At 41.7% G+C, this 19,033-nt stretch overlaps 1 protein-coding gene across 1 annotated transcript in view; it reads left to right on the top strand.

Moving 5' to 3' along the window:
• LOC132405260 (uncharacterized) overlaps nt 1–18,764 on the top strand; it is a 30,477-nt gene extending 11,713 nt beyond the window's left edge. Inside the window, exons 2-8 of the mRNA XM_059989942.1 lie at nt 2,212–2,521; nt 3,786–4,055; nt 7,197–7,535; nt 7,649–7,909; nt 10,518–10,621; nt 17,262–17,342; nt 17,585–18,764. Of these exons, the coding sequence (XP_059845925.1) occupies nt 2,212–2,521; nt 3,786–4,055; nt 7,197–7,535; nt 7,649–7,909; nt 10,518–10,621; nt 17,262–17,342; nt 17,585–17,599 (1,380 nt within the window). The 3' untranslated portion in view covers nt 17,600–18,764. The remainder of the gene's footprint in view (nt 1–2,211; nt 2,522–3,785; nt 4,056–7,196; nt 7,536–7,648; nt 7,910–10,517; nt 10,622–17,261; nt 17,343–17,584) is intronic.
• Nucleotides 18,765–19,033: the final 269 nt, after the last annotated feature.

The following is a 19,033-nucleotide window of genomic DNA, read 5'->3' as shown; positions in this document are numbered from 1 at the left end:
GATTCAGTGTTAATTACTGAAGATTCTCTTCAGTCAGTTGTGCTTTTTATTGGTACTGTTTCATCATTGTCACATGTGGAGTGGTAATCTTGTCTTGCATGCTATTCATACAATTCATGCAATTGTATGCGATTCATTATACTGTGTGTCGAGGTGGTACCTGGAGAAACAGAAACAGAATGCAGAATAAAGTGTCCAGCAGCAGAGAAAGTGCAGTGCAGGCGTCAGTCAGGTGCAAACACGAGGTGTAAATCCTTTCGGTTAGACCTGACGAAGGGTCTTGGCCCAAAACGTCAACAGCGCTTCTCCCTATCAATGCTGCCTGGCCTGCTGTGTTCCACCAGCATTTTGTGTGTATTGTCCATCAGGTGATGCTGGTTTTCACAATGTGCAGTTGCCATACCAAGGTGTGGTACATCCGGATAGGATGATTCCAATGGTGCATCAATAAAAGTTGGTAAAGGTTGATGGGGATGTGCGAAATTTCTCTTACTTCCTGTGGAATTTGAGGTTGGATCAGGACAGGTTCCTGATGAAGTTCACTTGGTGTGTTTGAAATTGGCAAAGAAAGTTTAATCTCTGAAAAAAGTTAAGTTTGGAGAAGCCATCACATTGGTTAATATTATAAATAATTTTTAGATGGGATACCTGTGTCCTCAGAAAGTGAACAGCTCAGCAACGGTCTCTTTGTCCCAGTGTCAATGCCAACCATGATGCCAATTTAAACTGTACAACTGTCTGCACATTGTTTACATTGCTCTCAGCCTCTGACTCAGCTCAATCTTGTTTAAACACCTCTTCAATGTTACTCCTGTATCCGCTTTTACCACCTTCCCTGGCAACAAATTCCAGGCTCCCTCTAACCTCTCCTTATAAAAACTTGTCTCATAAATTTCATTTAAACATTCCTGCTCTCACAATAAAGCTATGCCATCACATGTTTTACAGTTACACACTGGGAGAACAATTATCTCAGTTATGTCTCTCATAACTTTATAAACATCTCTGAGTTCTCCTCTTGGTGTTGGGCAATATAGAAAAAAACATTTGTCGAAGCAACACACATAAAATTCTGGTGGAACCCAGCGGGCCAGGCAGCATCTATAGGAAGAAGTAAAGTCTACGTTTTGGGCCAAGACACCAGCACTTTGTGTGTGTTGCTTGAATTTCCAGCATCTGCAGATTTTCTCGCGTTTACATTTGTCTAACCTCTCCTTATAGCTAATACTCTTTCATTCAAGCTACATCCTGGTGAAACTCTTTCCCAGCTCTCCAAAACCTCTACATTCTCCATGCTTTCTGTCTCACTACAACTGGAACAGCACACAACACTCCAAATATGGTGTAACCAATATTTATACAGCTTCAACACAACCTGCTGAGTTTTATACTCAGCACCCTGACCATTGAAGGCAAGTGTCCTGTGAGCTTTCTTTACTAATCTATCAGAGAACAGTGGACTACAATAAAAGTATTTTTGCCCCATTTAAAAATGCGGAGCAGGCGATTGTAAGATGTTTTAAGGGGGAATCGATGTGCGTCATTTCAACCAAAAAGGACTGAGCTGGAACATAGGTCAAATGGAACCCAAGAAAGCTGTATGGCATGGTGTGAGATAGGAAAAGGAGGAAAGGAACTGAGTTTACTGAGGAGGGCAGATTGCTGCTGGGAAGCTGACCAGGCAGTTGTGACATCTGAAAAAAAATCACTTGGCAGACGAAGCCAGTGCAGATAAACCAACTCAGCTGCTTAAAGTCCTTTGTTAGAGCTGTTCTGAATAACAGGAGGATCCACAGAAGATGATTGTGCCAACTCTCATCCATCAGAAGGGCCCTGAGAGCTCACCACTATTCAGAAAGTGTGGAGTACCCTCACCACCACTCCGACAGCTTAGAGTTCTCATACCGCTACATCTCATATTGCAGAGTTCCTTCAACGCCCCTCCCACAATGTGGAGTTCCCACACCACACCTCCCACAGTACAGAGTTCCCTCATGTACCTTGGTACATATGACAGTAATGAACCATCTTAACTTTTTAATTGTGTTAGTAGTTATGCTGTGATCAACTGATAAAATAGTAATCTTGCATCAATGGAACACTGCTATTGAGTGAAGTACAATGAAACATTTGTGATTTCATGCTGTAACATTTGCATTGTTTCTCTTTTTTTTAACAGAAAACCCCAAATATATTTATATTTTTAATAAGGCAGATTATATTGTGTTCACTGGACCAGACATTCCTGGAAATGGCCCTGTTGGCTGGGATTGGAAACCAAGCTACATTCAAGGCACACAGCGACTTGTGACATTTAATAAAAAAGGATCCAGAGAGTGGATCCCACATTGGGAAATAAACTTCATATACAATGGCATCTTTCATGCTGCGAACAATACGCCTGGTACCGTTGATCTGAGAATTACTCGTCCCACATTTAAATTTGCAGGATCTATTATCTTGGTGCAAAGAAAGCCCAGTTATGAAACCTTGAAACAATATGAAATTTTTGGGATCAAAGGTAAATGGGACAAAGATTTGAAAAGAGTAAAAAATGTTTATTTTCATGAACAGTTTACTTTCTTGTACTGAAAGTTTTATAGGGATCATGTGAGATTTGTATTCTCTGCTCACTTACACTCACAGGTAGAAAGTTCTGTCCATTTAGGTGCCACTTGGCAACATAAACTGACAGGTGACTCACCCTTGTATGGGGGCAATTTAAAAACCCTCTGATGGTCTGATTACATCATCTTTAGGAGGGCAGAAAAGTCTGGGCAGGCATTTGGAGACTCAGTCTCTCTGAAAGAGCTGTTCCTCATGGAGACTCAGTAATTGGAACCCTGCGGAGGTGTATTTTGGGACTTCAGAGATATAAATAATTTCTGAGATTGTCACCACTATGATGTTTGTTTTGTGCACACTGGATTATTCTACATGATGGGGGGTCTTAATGAAGTGTGACAGCCATCCAAAGATAGACTGGTCGATTTCCCATTCAACCAACCAACCTGCGTGTTATGGGAAGGTCACCTGAATGAAAGCCACAGGATTTCAGGGAGAAGGTGACTTTTCTGGACAGCACCAAGGGTTAAGATCAATCCAGGGTCACTGTGAGACAGCAACACTAGTCTCTGTGCCAGGGGACCATCCCATAGCTGGCATCCACAGGTAGTGTCCAAACTGTGTGACCATAAACTGAACCCTTACATTCCATCAGGTTTGGTGGGGGGGGGGGGGGAAGAGTTAATTACTTCTGCTCTGTCTCACTGAATTTGGTGTAACCAGACTGAAAGTTTGTGTGCCCACTGTGTTGTTCTGTGTCTGAAACCCAACACTCCCTCTGTCCTGTAGCAGGGCTGATCACAGTCACATCCTGAGGTCAGTTTGAACCCAATCATTGGACATGTTACTGCTCACTCTGGTCATGCAGATGACATTTCTGATAGTGGGAGAGCCTAGGACCAGAGGGCAAAGCCTCAGACGGCAAGAATGTCCAACAGAACAGAGATGAGGAAGAATTTCTTTAGCCAGAGGGCACAGAATCTATGGAATTCATTGCCACAGGTGGCTGTGGAGACCAAGTCACTGGATCAATTTAAAGCAGAGGTTTAAATAAAGGTTCTTGATTAATAAAGGTGTGAAAGGTTACAGGGAGAAAATGTATGAAAGGGGTTGAGAAAGAAAATAAGTCAACCATAATGGAATGGCAGAGCAGTCACAAGTGGCAAAATGGTCTAATTTGGCTCCTATGTCATTTTGTGTTAAGTTTGTATTTCTCACAGTTGTAGCAAATCCGCAATCACCTGTGGAGGGCAGTGATGTCACCCTCAGCTGTACCATCTCCAGACTGCCAGATACCGTCAGTCTCAGCTGGAAAGCAACGGGCACATCCCAGTACAACAGGAGAAAAGTTGATTTCATCCATCTGAATAACACCATCTATCTGATGCTCTCACACATTACAGTGAAGGATGAGAAGTTTCATCAGTGTGTAGTGCAGGAAAGCGGAAACGTTGTTGGCTCAAACAAACCAGTTTTCGTTGTAGGGACAAGTAAGTACTGTTACTTCGTTGTAGGTATTGGGCTGGGATATATCTGCCTGGTAGGAGGTTGCTAAAAATAGTACAGGAAAAGTTCATGGCTAGGTCTCAATGGATATTTTTCATCAGTATTTACAATGCAGAGGACATGGAAATTAATGAATTCAGGCCGGAGAACAGTGATATCCTGATGCATATCAACGGTATGAAGGAAGAGACATTGGTAGTCTGAAAACCATGGGGTCGTAGTTCAGGGCAACAGGCTTTTCAGCACAACTGGTCCATGCCAATCCAAGCTTGTCTTACTTGTGAAAAGCCTTGTTTAGCATGGTAGAGTTGAACTGAAGGATCTACTTCTCCACCATTTAAACCCATGACGGAGATCTGGGGCTTATAGGGCATTGAGGAAATAATACATAGATCAGGAGGAGCAAATCTGTGCTGGGAGCAATTTCAAATTACATCATTGCAAGTTGAATTGAATTGACTTTATTTCTTATGTTCTTAATGTACTTGAGTATTAAAAGTCTTTACATTATGCCTCTGACTAAAAGTGCAATGTGCAATTTACAGTAATTTGTAATGAATAGTATGTAAAACAGGACAGTCAATAGAACATTGAAATACAGTTGTATCAGCATGATAATCAGTCTGATGGCCTGGTGTAAGAAGCTGTCCTGGAGCCTGTTAGTTCTGGCTTTTATGCTCCGGTAAGGTTTCCCAGATGGTAGTAGCTGGACCAGTTTGTGGTTGGGGTGACTCGGGTCCCCAATGATCCTTTGAGCCCTTTTTACACACCTGTCTTTGTAAATGTCCTGAATAGTGGGAAGTTCACAACTACAGAGGTGCTGGCTGTCTGCACCACCCTTTGCAGAGTCCTGCAATTCAGGGAAGCACAGTTCAGTGATACATCCAGTCAGGATGCTCTCAATTGTGCCCCTGTGGAACATTAGACCATAATACCACAAGATATAGGAGCAGAAGTAGGACATTCAGCCCATCAAGTCTGCTCCGCCATTCAATCATGACCTGATCCAATTCTTCCAGTCATCCACACTCATCAGCTTTCACCCCATACCCTTTCATGCCCTGGCTAATCAAGAATCTATCAATCTCTGCCTTAAATACACCCAATAACCTGGCCTCCACAGCTGCATGTGGCAACAGATTCCACAGATTTACCACCCTCTGACAAAAGTAATTTCTCCCCATCTCAGTTCTAAAAGGACATCCTTCAATCCTGAAGTCATGCCCTCTTGTCCTAGAATCCCCTACCATGGGAAATAACTTTGCCATATAAAATCTGTTCAGGCCTTTTAACATTCGGAATGTTTCTATGAGATCCCCCCCTCATTCTCCTGAACTCCAGGGAATACAGCCCAACAGCTAACAGACATTCCTCATACAGTAACCTTTTCATTCCTGGAATCATTCTCGTGAATCATCACTAAACCTGCTTCAATGTCAGTATATCCTTTCTAAAATAAGGAGCCCAAAACTGAACCAGCCAATGCTCCACTCATGCTAGTAAGTTCCCTGTAGTTCTTAGTTCTTATGATCTTGGGTCTATTACCAAACTTCTTCAACTGTCTGATTTCAAAGAGGTGCTGATGTGCCTTTTTCGCCACACAGCCAGTATGTATAGACCACGTGATATCCTTGGTAATGTTATGCCGGGAAACTTAAAGTGGCTTACTCTCTCACCCCCAGATCCATTGATGTCAATAGGGATTAGCCTGTCTCCATTCCTACTGTCGTCCACAACTATCTCCTTTGTTTTTGCAACTTTGAGGGAGAAGTTATTTTATTGACACCATCCTGTCGGGGTGATGACTTTTTTTCTTTGTAGGCTGCATCATTATTATTTGAGATTAAGCAAACCAGTGTAGTGTTCTCAGCAAATTTAGTTCGCAGCAGTGGGTGGCAACACAGTCATTGTTTCACAGAGAGTAAAGAAGAGGGCTTAGGAAACAATCATGTGTGGCACCTGTGTTGAGAGTCAGAGGAGCACAGATGAGGGAGCCTGCTGGTGAACTGTCAGGAATCCCAGGATTCAGCTCCACTAGGCAGGGTGAAAGCTGAGATCTGTGAGCTTCTTGTTGAGGCTGGAGGGAATTACGGTGTTGAATGCAGAACGGTAGAACACTCCAGTGGGTCATTCAATGCTACATTCTCCAACCCTGAGACTAAAACCAATTGTTCAATTGCAGTGGTTGATATTGAAGTGTTACTCATGTCAAAGTGTTACAGTCCACATGATATCCAGCAGCACTTCCTACACACACTCTCAGCAATGGGTCTCAGTTCTCACAGCAACACTGAACAACAAACCATTATCTCTCTCTCTCTCTTTGACCCATTATCTCTATGTATTTGATGTTGATTCCGGCTTCAATGGCAGACTCGGTTTCAGCGGGGATCAAGTCCCATGTGTGAACCAAACAGAGGTTGAAGCACATCCGGCCCATCCACAAACAGCAGCTGTGTATGGGACTTAAACGAATTTGGAGAATGGGCTATTTTCTAAACATGGAGAAAACTCAAAAATCAGAAGTGAAAAAAGGCCTAGTAGCCCTCGTACAGGATTCCCTAAAGGTTAACTTGCAGGATGATTAAGTGATAAGAAAGATAATGCAATATCAGCATTCAGTTTGAGAGGATCAGGATATAAAATCAAGGATGGCAAGGCATTATAATTCATTATTCAGACTGGACTTGGGGAACAGTGAGCAGCTTTGGGACTCTTATCTCAGAAAGGATGCTTTGGCATTGGAGAGGGTCTAGAGGATTGTCATGAGAATGACTCTGGGAATGAAAGGGTTAAGAAAGAGGAGTATTTGATGGCTTGAGTCCTAAGTGGGGTCTCATTGAAACCTATTGAAGATTGTAAGGGCTAGGGATGTGCAGAGGATGTTTCCTATAGAGTGGAGTCTAGGACCAGTAGGCATTCTCAGAAGAGAGGATCATCCATTCAGGACAGAGATGAAGAGGAACCCCTTCAGTCAGAGAGTGGTGAATCTGTGGAATTAATTTAAAACCGTGATTGATGTTATAGACTAGTCAGGACATCTAAGGTTATCAGGAGAAGGCAGATGAATGGAGTTGAGAGGGATTGACATTGTAACATTTTAATGAGTTGTGTCTTTCATGCAGGTCTATATAATAAAAGTTACACACTTTATCGCTCAGTTACGGATCACAGTGAATTCGACCTCATCTGTTACAGTCATGAAGTTTACAACAATGCTTCCTGGACTTGGAAGTCATATTTTCATCAAAGTCGAAGGAAAACAATTGCATCAGCATTGATATCTCAGCCCATGAATGTCAGTGAGAGCCACTTTGTGAATCGACTGATGTTCACAAAGACAACTTTTAATGGTTGGAATTTAAGTATGAGGCTTTTTCCTGAGGTGTTTGAAGATGCAGGATATTACACCTGTACTCTGGGACAAAAAGTATTTGTTACTATCAAACTAATCACAGTTAAAGGTAGGAGACAGAATGTGTGACGACAGATTTCCCAAAATCACAAAATTTTGCTTCTGTGCAGAATGTTGCCCCTGTTTTTAAGGAGACCAGTAATGTTTTTCTTGTTTCCACAGTCACAGCTGAACCGTCTGATACAGTGACTGAGGGAGACACCGTTACCCTGAACTGCTCTGTGTCAGATGCCGGTGCATCAATGAGACTGGTTTGGATCAATGGAGACGGTGAAACTGTTGGAGAAAAGACACTGAATGGGGAAGAGAAATCACTGAGTCTGATCGTACAGAAAGCTGGCAGAGGCAGAGGGAAATGGACGTGTGGTGTTTTTGATCAGAAAACACTCCAACTTTCAGTACCATATAATCTGGAAGTCAGAGGTAAGCATCTTGAGTTTTTCCCGGTGTACTGAATCTCACGATGTGGCTGCATTCTTTCTGCAGCAACGACATTTTAGTTCCATGCTGTGGATCAATCCTAAAGTTCTCCCTGTGATTGTGAGGGCTTTTGGCATCACAATGGTATGCGAGACGTCAGGCTGATTTGCCTCTGGAAGTGACGATTTTTACTGATGACCGTAGGGAGTATTGTCAGGTCATGCTTGTTGGCAGGTGAAGTAGGATCGGGTACTGGGGAATAAGTGGGAAATGGGATTGCTCGGAGAGCTGCCACACATTCATGGGATTAAATGACTTCCTTCCTGTTGTGGGAGATGTGGAACATCTCTTAAAGAATCCAAGTTAATGATTCAGAATCAGAATCAGTTTTATTATCACTGTTATATTCTCCCATACGTCTGTTTCAATATGTTCCATATTCTTCCAGACATCTATCCCAGAAAATCCTGTTAATTCAAACCTTATGTGTTCTGAGAAAACATAACATATTGTATTGACTCCAAATAAATTACCCTCTTCTTCATCTGTGTCATTTTGCATGTCCTATGTCATCAATTCATCACCACCCTGTCTTCTAAACTCTAGTGGATACATGTCTAACCTACCCAGTCTTTCCTCATTGATGCAAACTAGGTATCCAGATATCAGCCCCGTGAAAGTTAATGAGATCAATACTCCTCACAATCTCTCTCTCTTTTGCAATCCATCCCATAGGGTGATGATGGCTCCTTTTGGTCAGTTAGTGGGAACTCCACTCCTCACAATACTCCAGATATGGTGTCATAAATACTTTTATTTATTTATTGTGATACAGTGCAGAATAGACCCTTCTCGCTTTTTGAGCACAAAAGTATACGGGTTTATAGACAACTTGGCTCCTGAAACCACCAAATGAGTCTGAGGGAAGCATAGACATGTCAGAGTTCCTGAGGAGTTGGGGGGAAAGGGGAGGAGGGGGGGGGATGCAAAATCCCTGAGCTTCTAGTGTGAACTGATAGAAATGTATAAAAATTATGAGTATCACAGAGAGTTGTGGTTTTTTTTCCAGCATAGATATTAAAGATACTGATGGTGTAGTAGATAGTGTAACAGTATTACTACTCAAAGCCTCAGAGTGGAATTCAATTCCAGCACCGACAGAAGGAGTTTATACGAGCTCCCCATGACCACATGGGTTTCCTGAGTGATGTATTTTCATCCGCTATCCAAAGACATATTGGTTAATAGGTTTATTGGTCATTGTAAATTGCCCTGAGATTGGGCTTGGGTTAAATAGGTGGGGTGCTGTGCGTCGAGACAAGGGTTAAATTTGTGGGGTGCTGCACATCAAGACTAGGGTTAAGTGGGTGGGGTGCTGTGCATCGAGACGAGGGTTAAATTTGTGGGGTGCTGTTCATCAAGGCTGGGTTGAATGGGTGGGGGGGCTGGTTGGCTGGAGCTCATTAAAATAAAGCTCAAAGTGAGTTGGGTGGAAAGTTCATGGACACAGGGAGGAATTTGCCTGGAATCCACTGATGGAGGTTTGGTAGCAACATTGTTGAAGAGGCAACCAGACAGACAGGAGAAATGCAGGGTACAGAGGGTTTTAGATCATGTGCAGAAAATCTGAATTTTCCTGCTCAGATCTATAACTCAGCATGGTTTGATTTCCTGTGTCTGAGCAAAGGAGTCTGTGTATAAGACCATAAGACATTGGAGCAGAAATGGGCCACTTGGCCATTTGAGTCTGCACTGCCATTCGACATTGGCTGAGATGTGATCCCTCTCAAACCCTTTACCCTGCTTCCTGCCCATAAACTTTGATGCCTCCGTAGACATCTGTGGCAATGAAATCCTCAGATTCACCAACATCTGGCAAAATAAATGTCTCTTCAAATTGTTCTAAAGAGGTGCCCTATTCTGAGGCTCTGCTTTTCTGGTTCTAGTCTCTCCCACTGTTGCAAATATCTACTCCATGTTCACTCTGTCTGAGGAATTCAATATTCAGTAGATCTTAATTAGTTCCCCTCTCGTCCTTTGAAACACTGGCAAGAATAGGCACAGAGCTGTCACCTTTTCCTCATACATTAAGCATTTCATTCCGGGATCATTCTTGTGAGCTTCCCCTGGACCCTCCCCAATGCCGGCACGTCCTCTCAGAGAGAACGGGTCCAAAGATGTTCACAATTATTGTCGCACACCTGACATGCGGAATGAAGTGGGTAAACCTGGATTGTGAAAATACCGGTAAAACAATTGAATTACTTCTTGAAACACCGTGCTACTTAAAACAGTCCAAATGTTTATGTTGATATTTGCATTGAAACTTCTAGAGCAGAATACACTTTGAAAATGTTCAATATTATGATGAACAGGTCTATTTCTTCCAGTCATCTTAATCTTGTTACAGTTGCTGCGTCCACGAAGATCAGATAAAAATCATAAAACACAAGATCATAAATAATTAAAAGTAATTCTTGAAGTGTCCGACCATGAATATTTGTCATTATTTTATTGCAGACTGTTTTCGCAATCACGTCTTCTGCTGAATGTCTGACAGAACTACTTGGGCATTAAATGTGATGAAGAATTGTAACTTTCTCCTTTACAGTGAGATCTCTTCCGGACCGTTGGATCACCACAATTGCTGGATACCTGTTTGTTAAACTGGTCGTTGGTCTTGGACTCATCTACAGTTTGACGAGGAAAAACAGAGTAAGTTTTTTTCTTAATTTTGTCATGAATGCCTGCAAGAGAATGAATCTTGTGTAGTATATGATGGCATACTGTATACCTCCTTGGTTCGTAAATTTACTTTGAACTTTAAGCTCTTACTGACGTTGCTCCTGGCTCCTGTCAGATTACAGAAAACAGCCGCAATAGCTGTTTCATTGGCCCTTCTGGCCTGTTGCTCCCTTCAAACCAATCACGACCTATCATCGGCTTCAGTACCTCATTCCTGCTGGAGGGAGAAGCTGGAGACCAACGAGCCCGTCCTCATTAGGTGATTGGTTGTGGAAAGAATCAGTGGGTACTTCCGGTAAGGTGGCGATTGTTTAGTCGCTTTAATCTTTTGCCCCGTTACATTTGTTACCTCCGCACTATGTATCTCCCTTTTTTTATTTCAGTTTGTTAATTTTTTTGTCTTTCTCATCTGCCTGCGAATATGCCTATCTCACAATGGCTACAAAAGTTCCTAAATCTGGGAAAACAGAAGCCTCAACGTCTCTGTCTGCAGAGATTCTCTCTGTCCTGGAACAGCATCGACAAGAAATTCTAACTGATTCTAAGACTGAATTTACAGCTTCTATCAGTCAGTTGGAGTCAAAATTGGATCAGATTAATGCTAGTGTGGATGAACATGCTGAACATTTATCTCACATCAACTTAACTTCCGAAGATTTAAAACATCGTGTTCAGCAGCTGGAAGCCGTCTGCTCCAACCTGACGGAGCAAAACAGCAAACTTTCTCTCAAAATTACGGATCTTATTTGAAATTTTATATCCATATTTCACTTTTATATCCATGGTGATAAATCTGACAAGTTTCTAGTTAATCAGTTGAGATGCTCTAAAGCTAAGCACCAATGGTCACCCTTATCTATGTCTCTGGTAGCTCATGTTAATATTATTAAAATGTATATCCTTCCTAAATTTTTATATTTATTTCAATCTATAACAATTTTTATTTCTAAAACCTTTTATGATTCCTTAGACTATTATTTTGTCCTACCTATTGAAGGGTAAGCATTCTAGACTTAATAAAGCTTACCTCCAAAAATCTGACAAAAAAGGTGGCATGGCTCTACCTAACTTACATCTATATTACTGGGCAGCTAGTATTCACTGTATTACCTTCTGGTCATTTTTTCATAGCCAGTCTGATTGCCCTAAATGGGAGGCAATGGAGTTGAACTCTACTAAGGATCTCTCTATTTTTGCACTTCTTGAATCTGCACTCCCTAGTCGCTTGCCTAGACTAATTTTTAATCCTCTTGTTAGACATACTCCGAGAATATGGGCCCAGTTTAGAAAATTTAATGATCTTCATAGTTTCTCGCTTTCTAGTCCTATTTTGCATAATCATCTTTTTTACCTTCAATGCACAATTAAACATTTCATGATTGGTAAAGAAAAGTGGCAAGACTTCTCTTATTCATATATACTGGGCCTGTCCTAGTCTAGAGAAGTTTTGGAGAGAAATTTTGGAGAGAAGTTTTTCTAACCTTATATCATATCCTTAATTGCCATTTAGAACCTAACCCTCTGATTTTTCTTTTTGGTTCCTTGGGTGAGACGGATATACGTTCAACTAAACATTGAACATGATCTTTTGCTTCTCTTTTGGCTAGACATTTAATTCTTCTTAGGTGGAGAGATGTTGCCCCACCCATTCATACTCAATGGCTTAACGATATTATGTCCTGTTTAGATCTTGAAAAAATTCACTACTCACTTCTCAATTTGGACATAAAGTTTCATAAGGTGTGGGGATCTTTTCTTGAATATCTTCATAACTTCTCTTTAGACTAGGGTTTTTTTTTCAGTCCCTTACTTTCAGCTTTCTTTTTCCTTGGTGGTAGGTATTATTATATTTTGTTCTTATTTTCATTTACAGTTTTGCGGGTTCGAATGCTCTGATTTATATTTCCTACATCTTGTAAAGTTGGTCTGGAGTTTTTTTTTCTGTGTGGGGGTGGATACTAACTCTACATGATTTTATTTAGGTTGCTTTTTCATCATTATTTTGAACCATATTATTACAGTATGTTTATCTTGCACTGTATTAATCTCTTATTTTGTAGTTGGGTTTTTGTTGTAGCAATAGTAGAAATGCATAAAAAATCAATAAAAAGAAGAAAGGATCAGTAACTTTAAATTTATTAACAATGAAATTAGAGGATCTGATACCAACATGTAAGTGCCATTATGAAGTAAACATGGCAGTGTCTTTCTTTTCTTGGATGGTGAAAGTATCCTGACAGTTTGTATCACAGCCTGGTATGGAAATAGGAATGCCCAGAAGAAGAAAAGACTCAAAAAACTGGTGGAGCCAGCTCAGTCCATCTCAGGCAAAGCTGTCATCATCAATGAACACATTTGTTACCAGCACGGGTGAATTATTGGCTGATCGGCAGAAAGCAGGAAGTGGGAATAAAGGGATCCTATTCTGGCTGGTTGCTGGTTACCAGTGCGTTCCACAGGGGTCAGTGTTGGGACCGCTGCTTTTTATGATGTGTGACAATGAGTTGGACTATGGGATTAGTGGATCTGTGGCTAAAGATAGGTGGAGGAGCAGGTAGTGTTGAGGAAACAGAGAGACCGCAGGGAGACTTAGATATTTTAGGGGACTGGACAAAGAAGTGATAAATGAAATACAATGTTGGAAAATGTATGGTTATGCACTTTGCTGGAAGAAATAAATGGGCAGACTCTCTCTGTCTTTCTCTCTGACTATCCATCCCATGGGATGATGATGGTTCCTTTCAGTCAGTTAGTGAGGTTTGATACATGCATCCTGGAGTGGCTGTACAGACCAATCCTTGACGGGCACTGTTTACCACATACTTGACAGGTGAGGCCTGGAGGGGCAGTAGGGGCAGAAGCTTTGCTGTGGTGCTTCCTATGCCTTTCCTTTGTTGCCTCTATGAGCTTGCTCTTAGCAGCATCCACACCTTTTCTGATGGTGTCCCTCCACTGTGAGTGATCTTGAGCCAGATCCTCCCATGCTGATGGGGCAATGTCAGCTTTCTTGAGGCTCCAGCGTAGAACATCCTTGTACTGTGGTCACTGGCCTCCTCGTTTTCAGGAGTGGGGATGACTGGAAGAATTACATCAGCCATGATTGAATGGCGGAGCACACTCGATGGGCCAAATGTCCAACTTCTGCTCCTATATCTTAGAGTCTTATAGAGTCCTGCAACAAGAAAACAGCATCCAACATCAAGGCCACAAACCATCCTGGCTTCACCTTCTTCCTCACCCCTATTCTGGGCCACAAACACCCCTTCCAGTTGAGACAACACTTCATCTGCAAGTCAGTCCGGTCATCTACAGATTCCAATGCTCCCAGTATGGCCTCCTCTACAGCAGTGAGTCCCATACCAAATGGAACAATTCTTTGTTGAGCATGCTTACTCCATCTGCACCACACAGGATTTCCTGGAGGCAAACTCTTTTCATTTCTCACCCCATTCCCATTCTGACATGTCGGTCAATGGTGTTTGCTACTCCCTCATGAGGCCACTCTCAGTGTGCAGAAGCAACACCTCATAATCTGTCTAGGTAGCCTCCAGCCTGACAGCATGAACATTGATATACCTAACTGGTGTTTTTTCTCCCATCCTCCTTCTCTCTTCTTACATTCCCCATTCTGGATTCCCTTATACCCCTTCTCGTCTCCTCCCCTGCCAATCATCTCCCTTTGGTAATGCTGGATGTAGCAGTCAGACCAGATGGATTCTGGATTCACAATTCACAGAATGGACCAAACTGCTGACTCGAGGAAGGCAGAAGGAGAAGGTGTGTGTTTTATAGTTAACTGTCACTGGTACTCTGATGTGGTGTTTCTGTCAAACTCATGTCTCCCTGACTGAGGACACCTAGCAGTCAAATGATGTCCATTCTACTTACCTCTGGAGTTCTCCTGTGTAATCCTGGCCAATATATATCCAGTATTAAGATGTCAAGGGAGATTGAAACATCTAGGGGAATGCAGAAGGCAGGTGATGATTCAGTGCCGACTGACTGTCTAATTGAATCACCAATGTGATGGAATTCCCTGATGCCAGAGAAGGAGTCTATGGGTTCCATTGCTTGTTGTGTTGAAGGGTAGACCTCTACGCCTTGTTGTGTTTCGTTAGATTTTTTGTGTGGAGGGTAGGGCTTTGGGGGTTGATTAACACGTTCTGTTTTTGTTTTGTGTTTTGAGAGGTTGGTGATGAAACATATCAGCTCCTGCCTGACAGGCAACTTGCATCCACTCCATTTTGCTGACCGGAGCAAGAAGTCCACAGCAGATGCCATCTCATTGGCTCTTCACTCAATCCTAGAACAGCTGGACAGCAAAGATGCATACATTAGGATTCCGTTTATCGACGACAGTTCAGCATTTGAAAAACTATCATCCCCTGAAAGCTAATCAATAAGCTCCAAGACCTTGGCATCAATACCTCCTTGTGCAATTGGATTCTGGATTTTCTCACATGCAGAACCCAATCAGTTCAAATTGGCAACAACTTCTCCATGATCTGCATCAACACAGTTGCACCACAAGTCTGTGTGCATAATCCCCTGCTCTACTTGCTTTTGTTACGAACCCCGTAACTGGGTGTCTTACCAACAAAGATAGAAGTGTCCGTTGGAGTCTGGTGATACTATTTTCAACAATATTTATTAGCAAAAATATACAAAATAGGATCAATGCAAATATACAGAGAATATATGTTAGCAATACTAACCCTAAATGTGAGGGTATAATAATAATCACTAACAAAACAAGCTCTATCATTGTCTAGGGGATAATGAATTGTCAGATGGACATATGAAGTTCAGTTCAGTTCATGCAGACTGCGGTAGTTGTTGGGCGCTGTGTTTCAATTGCTGGCGAGAGAGAGAGAGAGAGAGAAAATGTGTGAACAATAACAGCTATTATCTTGCCAAATTTCCTTTACGATTTTGATCCATCGATGCGTTGTTGTTGTGACCATTCATGTATGACCCCTTTGTCCTTTAGCTAGACCATTCTTCCATGGTGGACTCCTCACCCAGGCAAGGGTGGACACACACACACACGCCCCCACCTGTCTTGCTACAAAACTCTGAGTTAAAATTTACCAACCCTTCGTTTGGAATCCAGTCTCCCACCCTGTCTCATGGGGGTTCTGATGGTCACTAGCGTTTCTCTTGGTGCGTCTGAGGGGTGTTACCCCAGACCTTATTTTTATCCCCACTCACGGGGTCTCAGGTGTCAATCAGGTTAGGGTGATGTAACCCATCAAACCAGCCTTTTCTGGTTGCCCCCTGAGGGGTTTCAATGAATAGAACAGTTCCAAGTACACAATCCTTCTCCAAAAGACAATAACAGTAATCAATGGTTCCGTTCTGTTTTGTTAGGAGGAGACATTCCACCTTAGCTGTGCCTCTCTCTCATTAACTTTCATGAGCTGTTATTAATAACAACTGCCCTGGCAGAGTCCCTTTTGTCTCTCTTACTTCCTTGATAACAGCATCGAAATAGTAGCGATTTGCAATTCTCCATGGAGGGGGGGGGGGCATTGGCGACACTGCACCCTTCTGCCCATCAGAGTTGTTCATCATTCGTAACACTTTACAATTTGAAAGTGTGGCTAAGCAAAGCTCCAATACCATATTCAAGTTTGCTGGTGTCATTATTGTAGTGGGGTGTTTCAGCATAAAGGAGGTGTATTGAAAATCTTCCTGTGTGGTGTCACAACAACACCCCCTAACTTAATGTCAACAAGACCAAGTTACTGATTATAGATTTCAGAAGAGAGAAACCAATGCTCCATGAGACAGTACTCTTCCAAGGATCAGATGTGGATAGGGTCATCAGTGTTGGATTCCTCAGTGTTACTATTTCAGAGGAGATGTCCTGGGTCCAGCACGTAAATGCAATTGTGAAGAACATACGGCAGCATCTCTACTTCTTGAGTAGTTTGTGGAGATTCAGCATGACATCAAAAACTTTGACACTCTTCTATAGATGTGTATTTAAGAGTATATTTAGTGGCTGCATCACAGCCTGGTATGGAAACACCAGAGCTTTTGAACAGGAAATCCTCCAAAAAGTAGCACGTTTGGCCCAGTATATCACGGTAAAGTGCTGCCAGCCATTGAGCACATCTAAATGAAATGCTGAAGTAGGAATGTGAGTATGCATCGTCAGGGATTCCCACCACCCATGTCAAGCTCTCGGCTCGCTACTGCCATCAGGTAGAAGGTACAAGTGTGACAGGGCTCACCAACATCTTCAACTGCATTTACTAACCCTCAACCATCAGGGTACATTGGGGGCAGGGATGGTGGGTGGTTTGATGTTTTTCTTTGAAGGGGTTCCATTATTTTCTATGTTTTGTGACTGTCTGTGGGAAGACAAATCTCAGGGTTATATATTGCATACATTCTTTAATAATAAATGCACTTTGAATCTTTAAATCTTTGAAACATTGAACACCGAACATTTTCCAATAGAGCATATCTGTTTTATCGCTTAGTACTATGAACATGGTCAGGTCTTATCAGGGGACAGATGTGTGATGAACCACAGAGTACAATTTACGGAAGACATGAATGTACAGTCTATCAGTTAAAAAATAAAAATCTATCCCAGCAGATCATGCCTCAGGGATGTAACAGAAGAGGACAAGTGAGAGGCCACAGAAGGAGAGGAATGTCACATCAGAGTTATAAGTTGGTAAGTATAATCAAAGGAGATCTTCACACTATTTTCTCTCAGGAAGTTGAGTTGGTTTAGTGTTAAATGGGTCCATTCGTTACAGTCTTTAATTGTTGGCAGTATCAGATTAATGTTGCACCAATGATGTTTGGATCATGTGGAGATCTGTTCCTTATCCTGTAAACTTACACTTCTCTTTAATTGATTTATATCAATCATTTTCAGTGCATATTTCATGTTTCATGTCTGATTCATCGCAGACAGAATTCAGATGAAGTGAGAGGAAGAGCAACAGATGCTTCACAGGAAGATGCCACATTTCAGGCCTCGAAATCTGATACTGATCTGAGATACATGAATGAACATTGCAGCCCGCAGGGGTCTACTCGGCCCATCATGTACATTCCCCAGAGAGATGCACAGGTTCAAGAATCCAGATTGATACAGCCTGGAAACTTTGGAACTTGACTTCTGATTTTACTCTCGATTTATTGCATGCAGCATGGAAACTTAATTCCCCAAAGAAAATATTGCAAGCAATTTTCACCTCAGTACTGGTAACTGTGCTTGGCAAGAATATTCTTTCCAGGCAACTGTATAAATTTCCAAACTCGAGAAGGTACCTTTGTAAGCAGCTCAAACACAGGCAGACTGGAGAGCACAGCATCATTTTAGACAAAATTTGCCGCACTTCGTTCACAGTGAGAACTTTGTCAAGAGATGAAATTTGCAAACAAATCTCTGTATAGCATTTCATCAATTACTGCACAGCTGCAGCAAAGCATTCTTGCTTGAATATTTAAATATTCTTGTAATCAGTGCCAACAATATACTGTTTGCCTTGTTAATAGCTTACTGCTCATGAATAAAGTATTGCTTTCTGTATTTGATGTACAAAGACACCAAGATCTAGTTGCAACTTCCATTTACCCATTCTATTATCATTCACATTATATTTCTTCAGCTTTTATAGCCATAACTCAATGTAACCTCACAGCATTTTGGTAATTGTAACATCATTATAGTGCCAGCAAACCAGCTTCAATACTGCTACTGTCTGTAAGGAGTACGCACGTTCTCCCTGTGACTGCGTGGGTTTCCTCTGTTTGCTCTGGTTTCCTCCCATAAACCAATGACATAAGGGCTAATATGTTAATTGGTCACATGGTGTAGTTGTGCCAATATTGCCTTTTACTGTGCCCTACATCTAATTAAAAAAATAGATCATATGTTTCTTCAACATAGACAATGTCTCTAATGTAACAATTAATGGCACTATCTGTCATGAATAACTCTAATCTGAAAGACTTTGGAAGGTTTATGAAATAATAAGTCTGTAGTTTGTGAATTAGACTCATATGATTGTAGAACACAGAAGCTCACCGTGTCCATTCTCACCACCCAGAATCCATTTCCTATCAGAGGGCAAGTGCCAGTACAACACAGCTATCACAACAATAATGATTAGACTCTGAACATAGACTGAATTCTCTGTTGCTTGAGTAGTATGTCATTTTGAATCTAGAAACAGCTTACATTGTAATTTGGCTGCAATTAAAAATAAAACTTACAATAATCTGTTGTCATAAAAGTTTCTGCTTTGAATTTTATTTCATGTGTGAAACATTGATGACAAAATGTGGTGGTATGTACATAGGTAGGATGTGAGAGTCACACAGTTTGCAAGACTGGCCTCCTGTAGATCGTTG

Source organism: Hypanus sabinus, chromosome 15, assembly GCF_030144855.1.
Source record: "Hypanus sabinus isolate sHypSab1 chromosome 15, sHypSab1.hap1, whole genome shotgun sequence".
NCBI classification, from domain to species: domain Eukaryota; kingdom Metazoa; phylum Chordata; class Chondrichthyes; order Myliobatiformes; family Dasyatidae; genus Hypanus; species Hypanus sabinus.
This window is presented reverse-complemented; position numbering and strand designations above follow the sequence as displayed.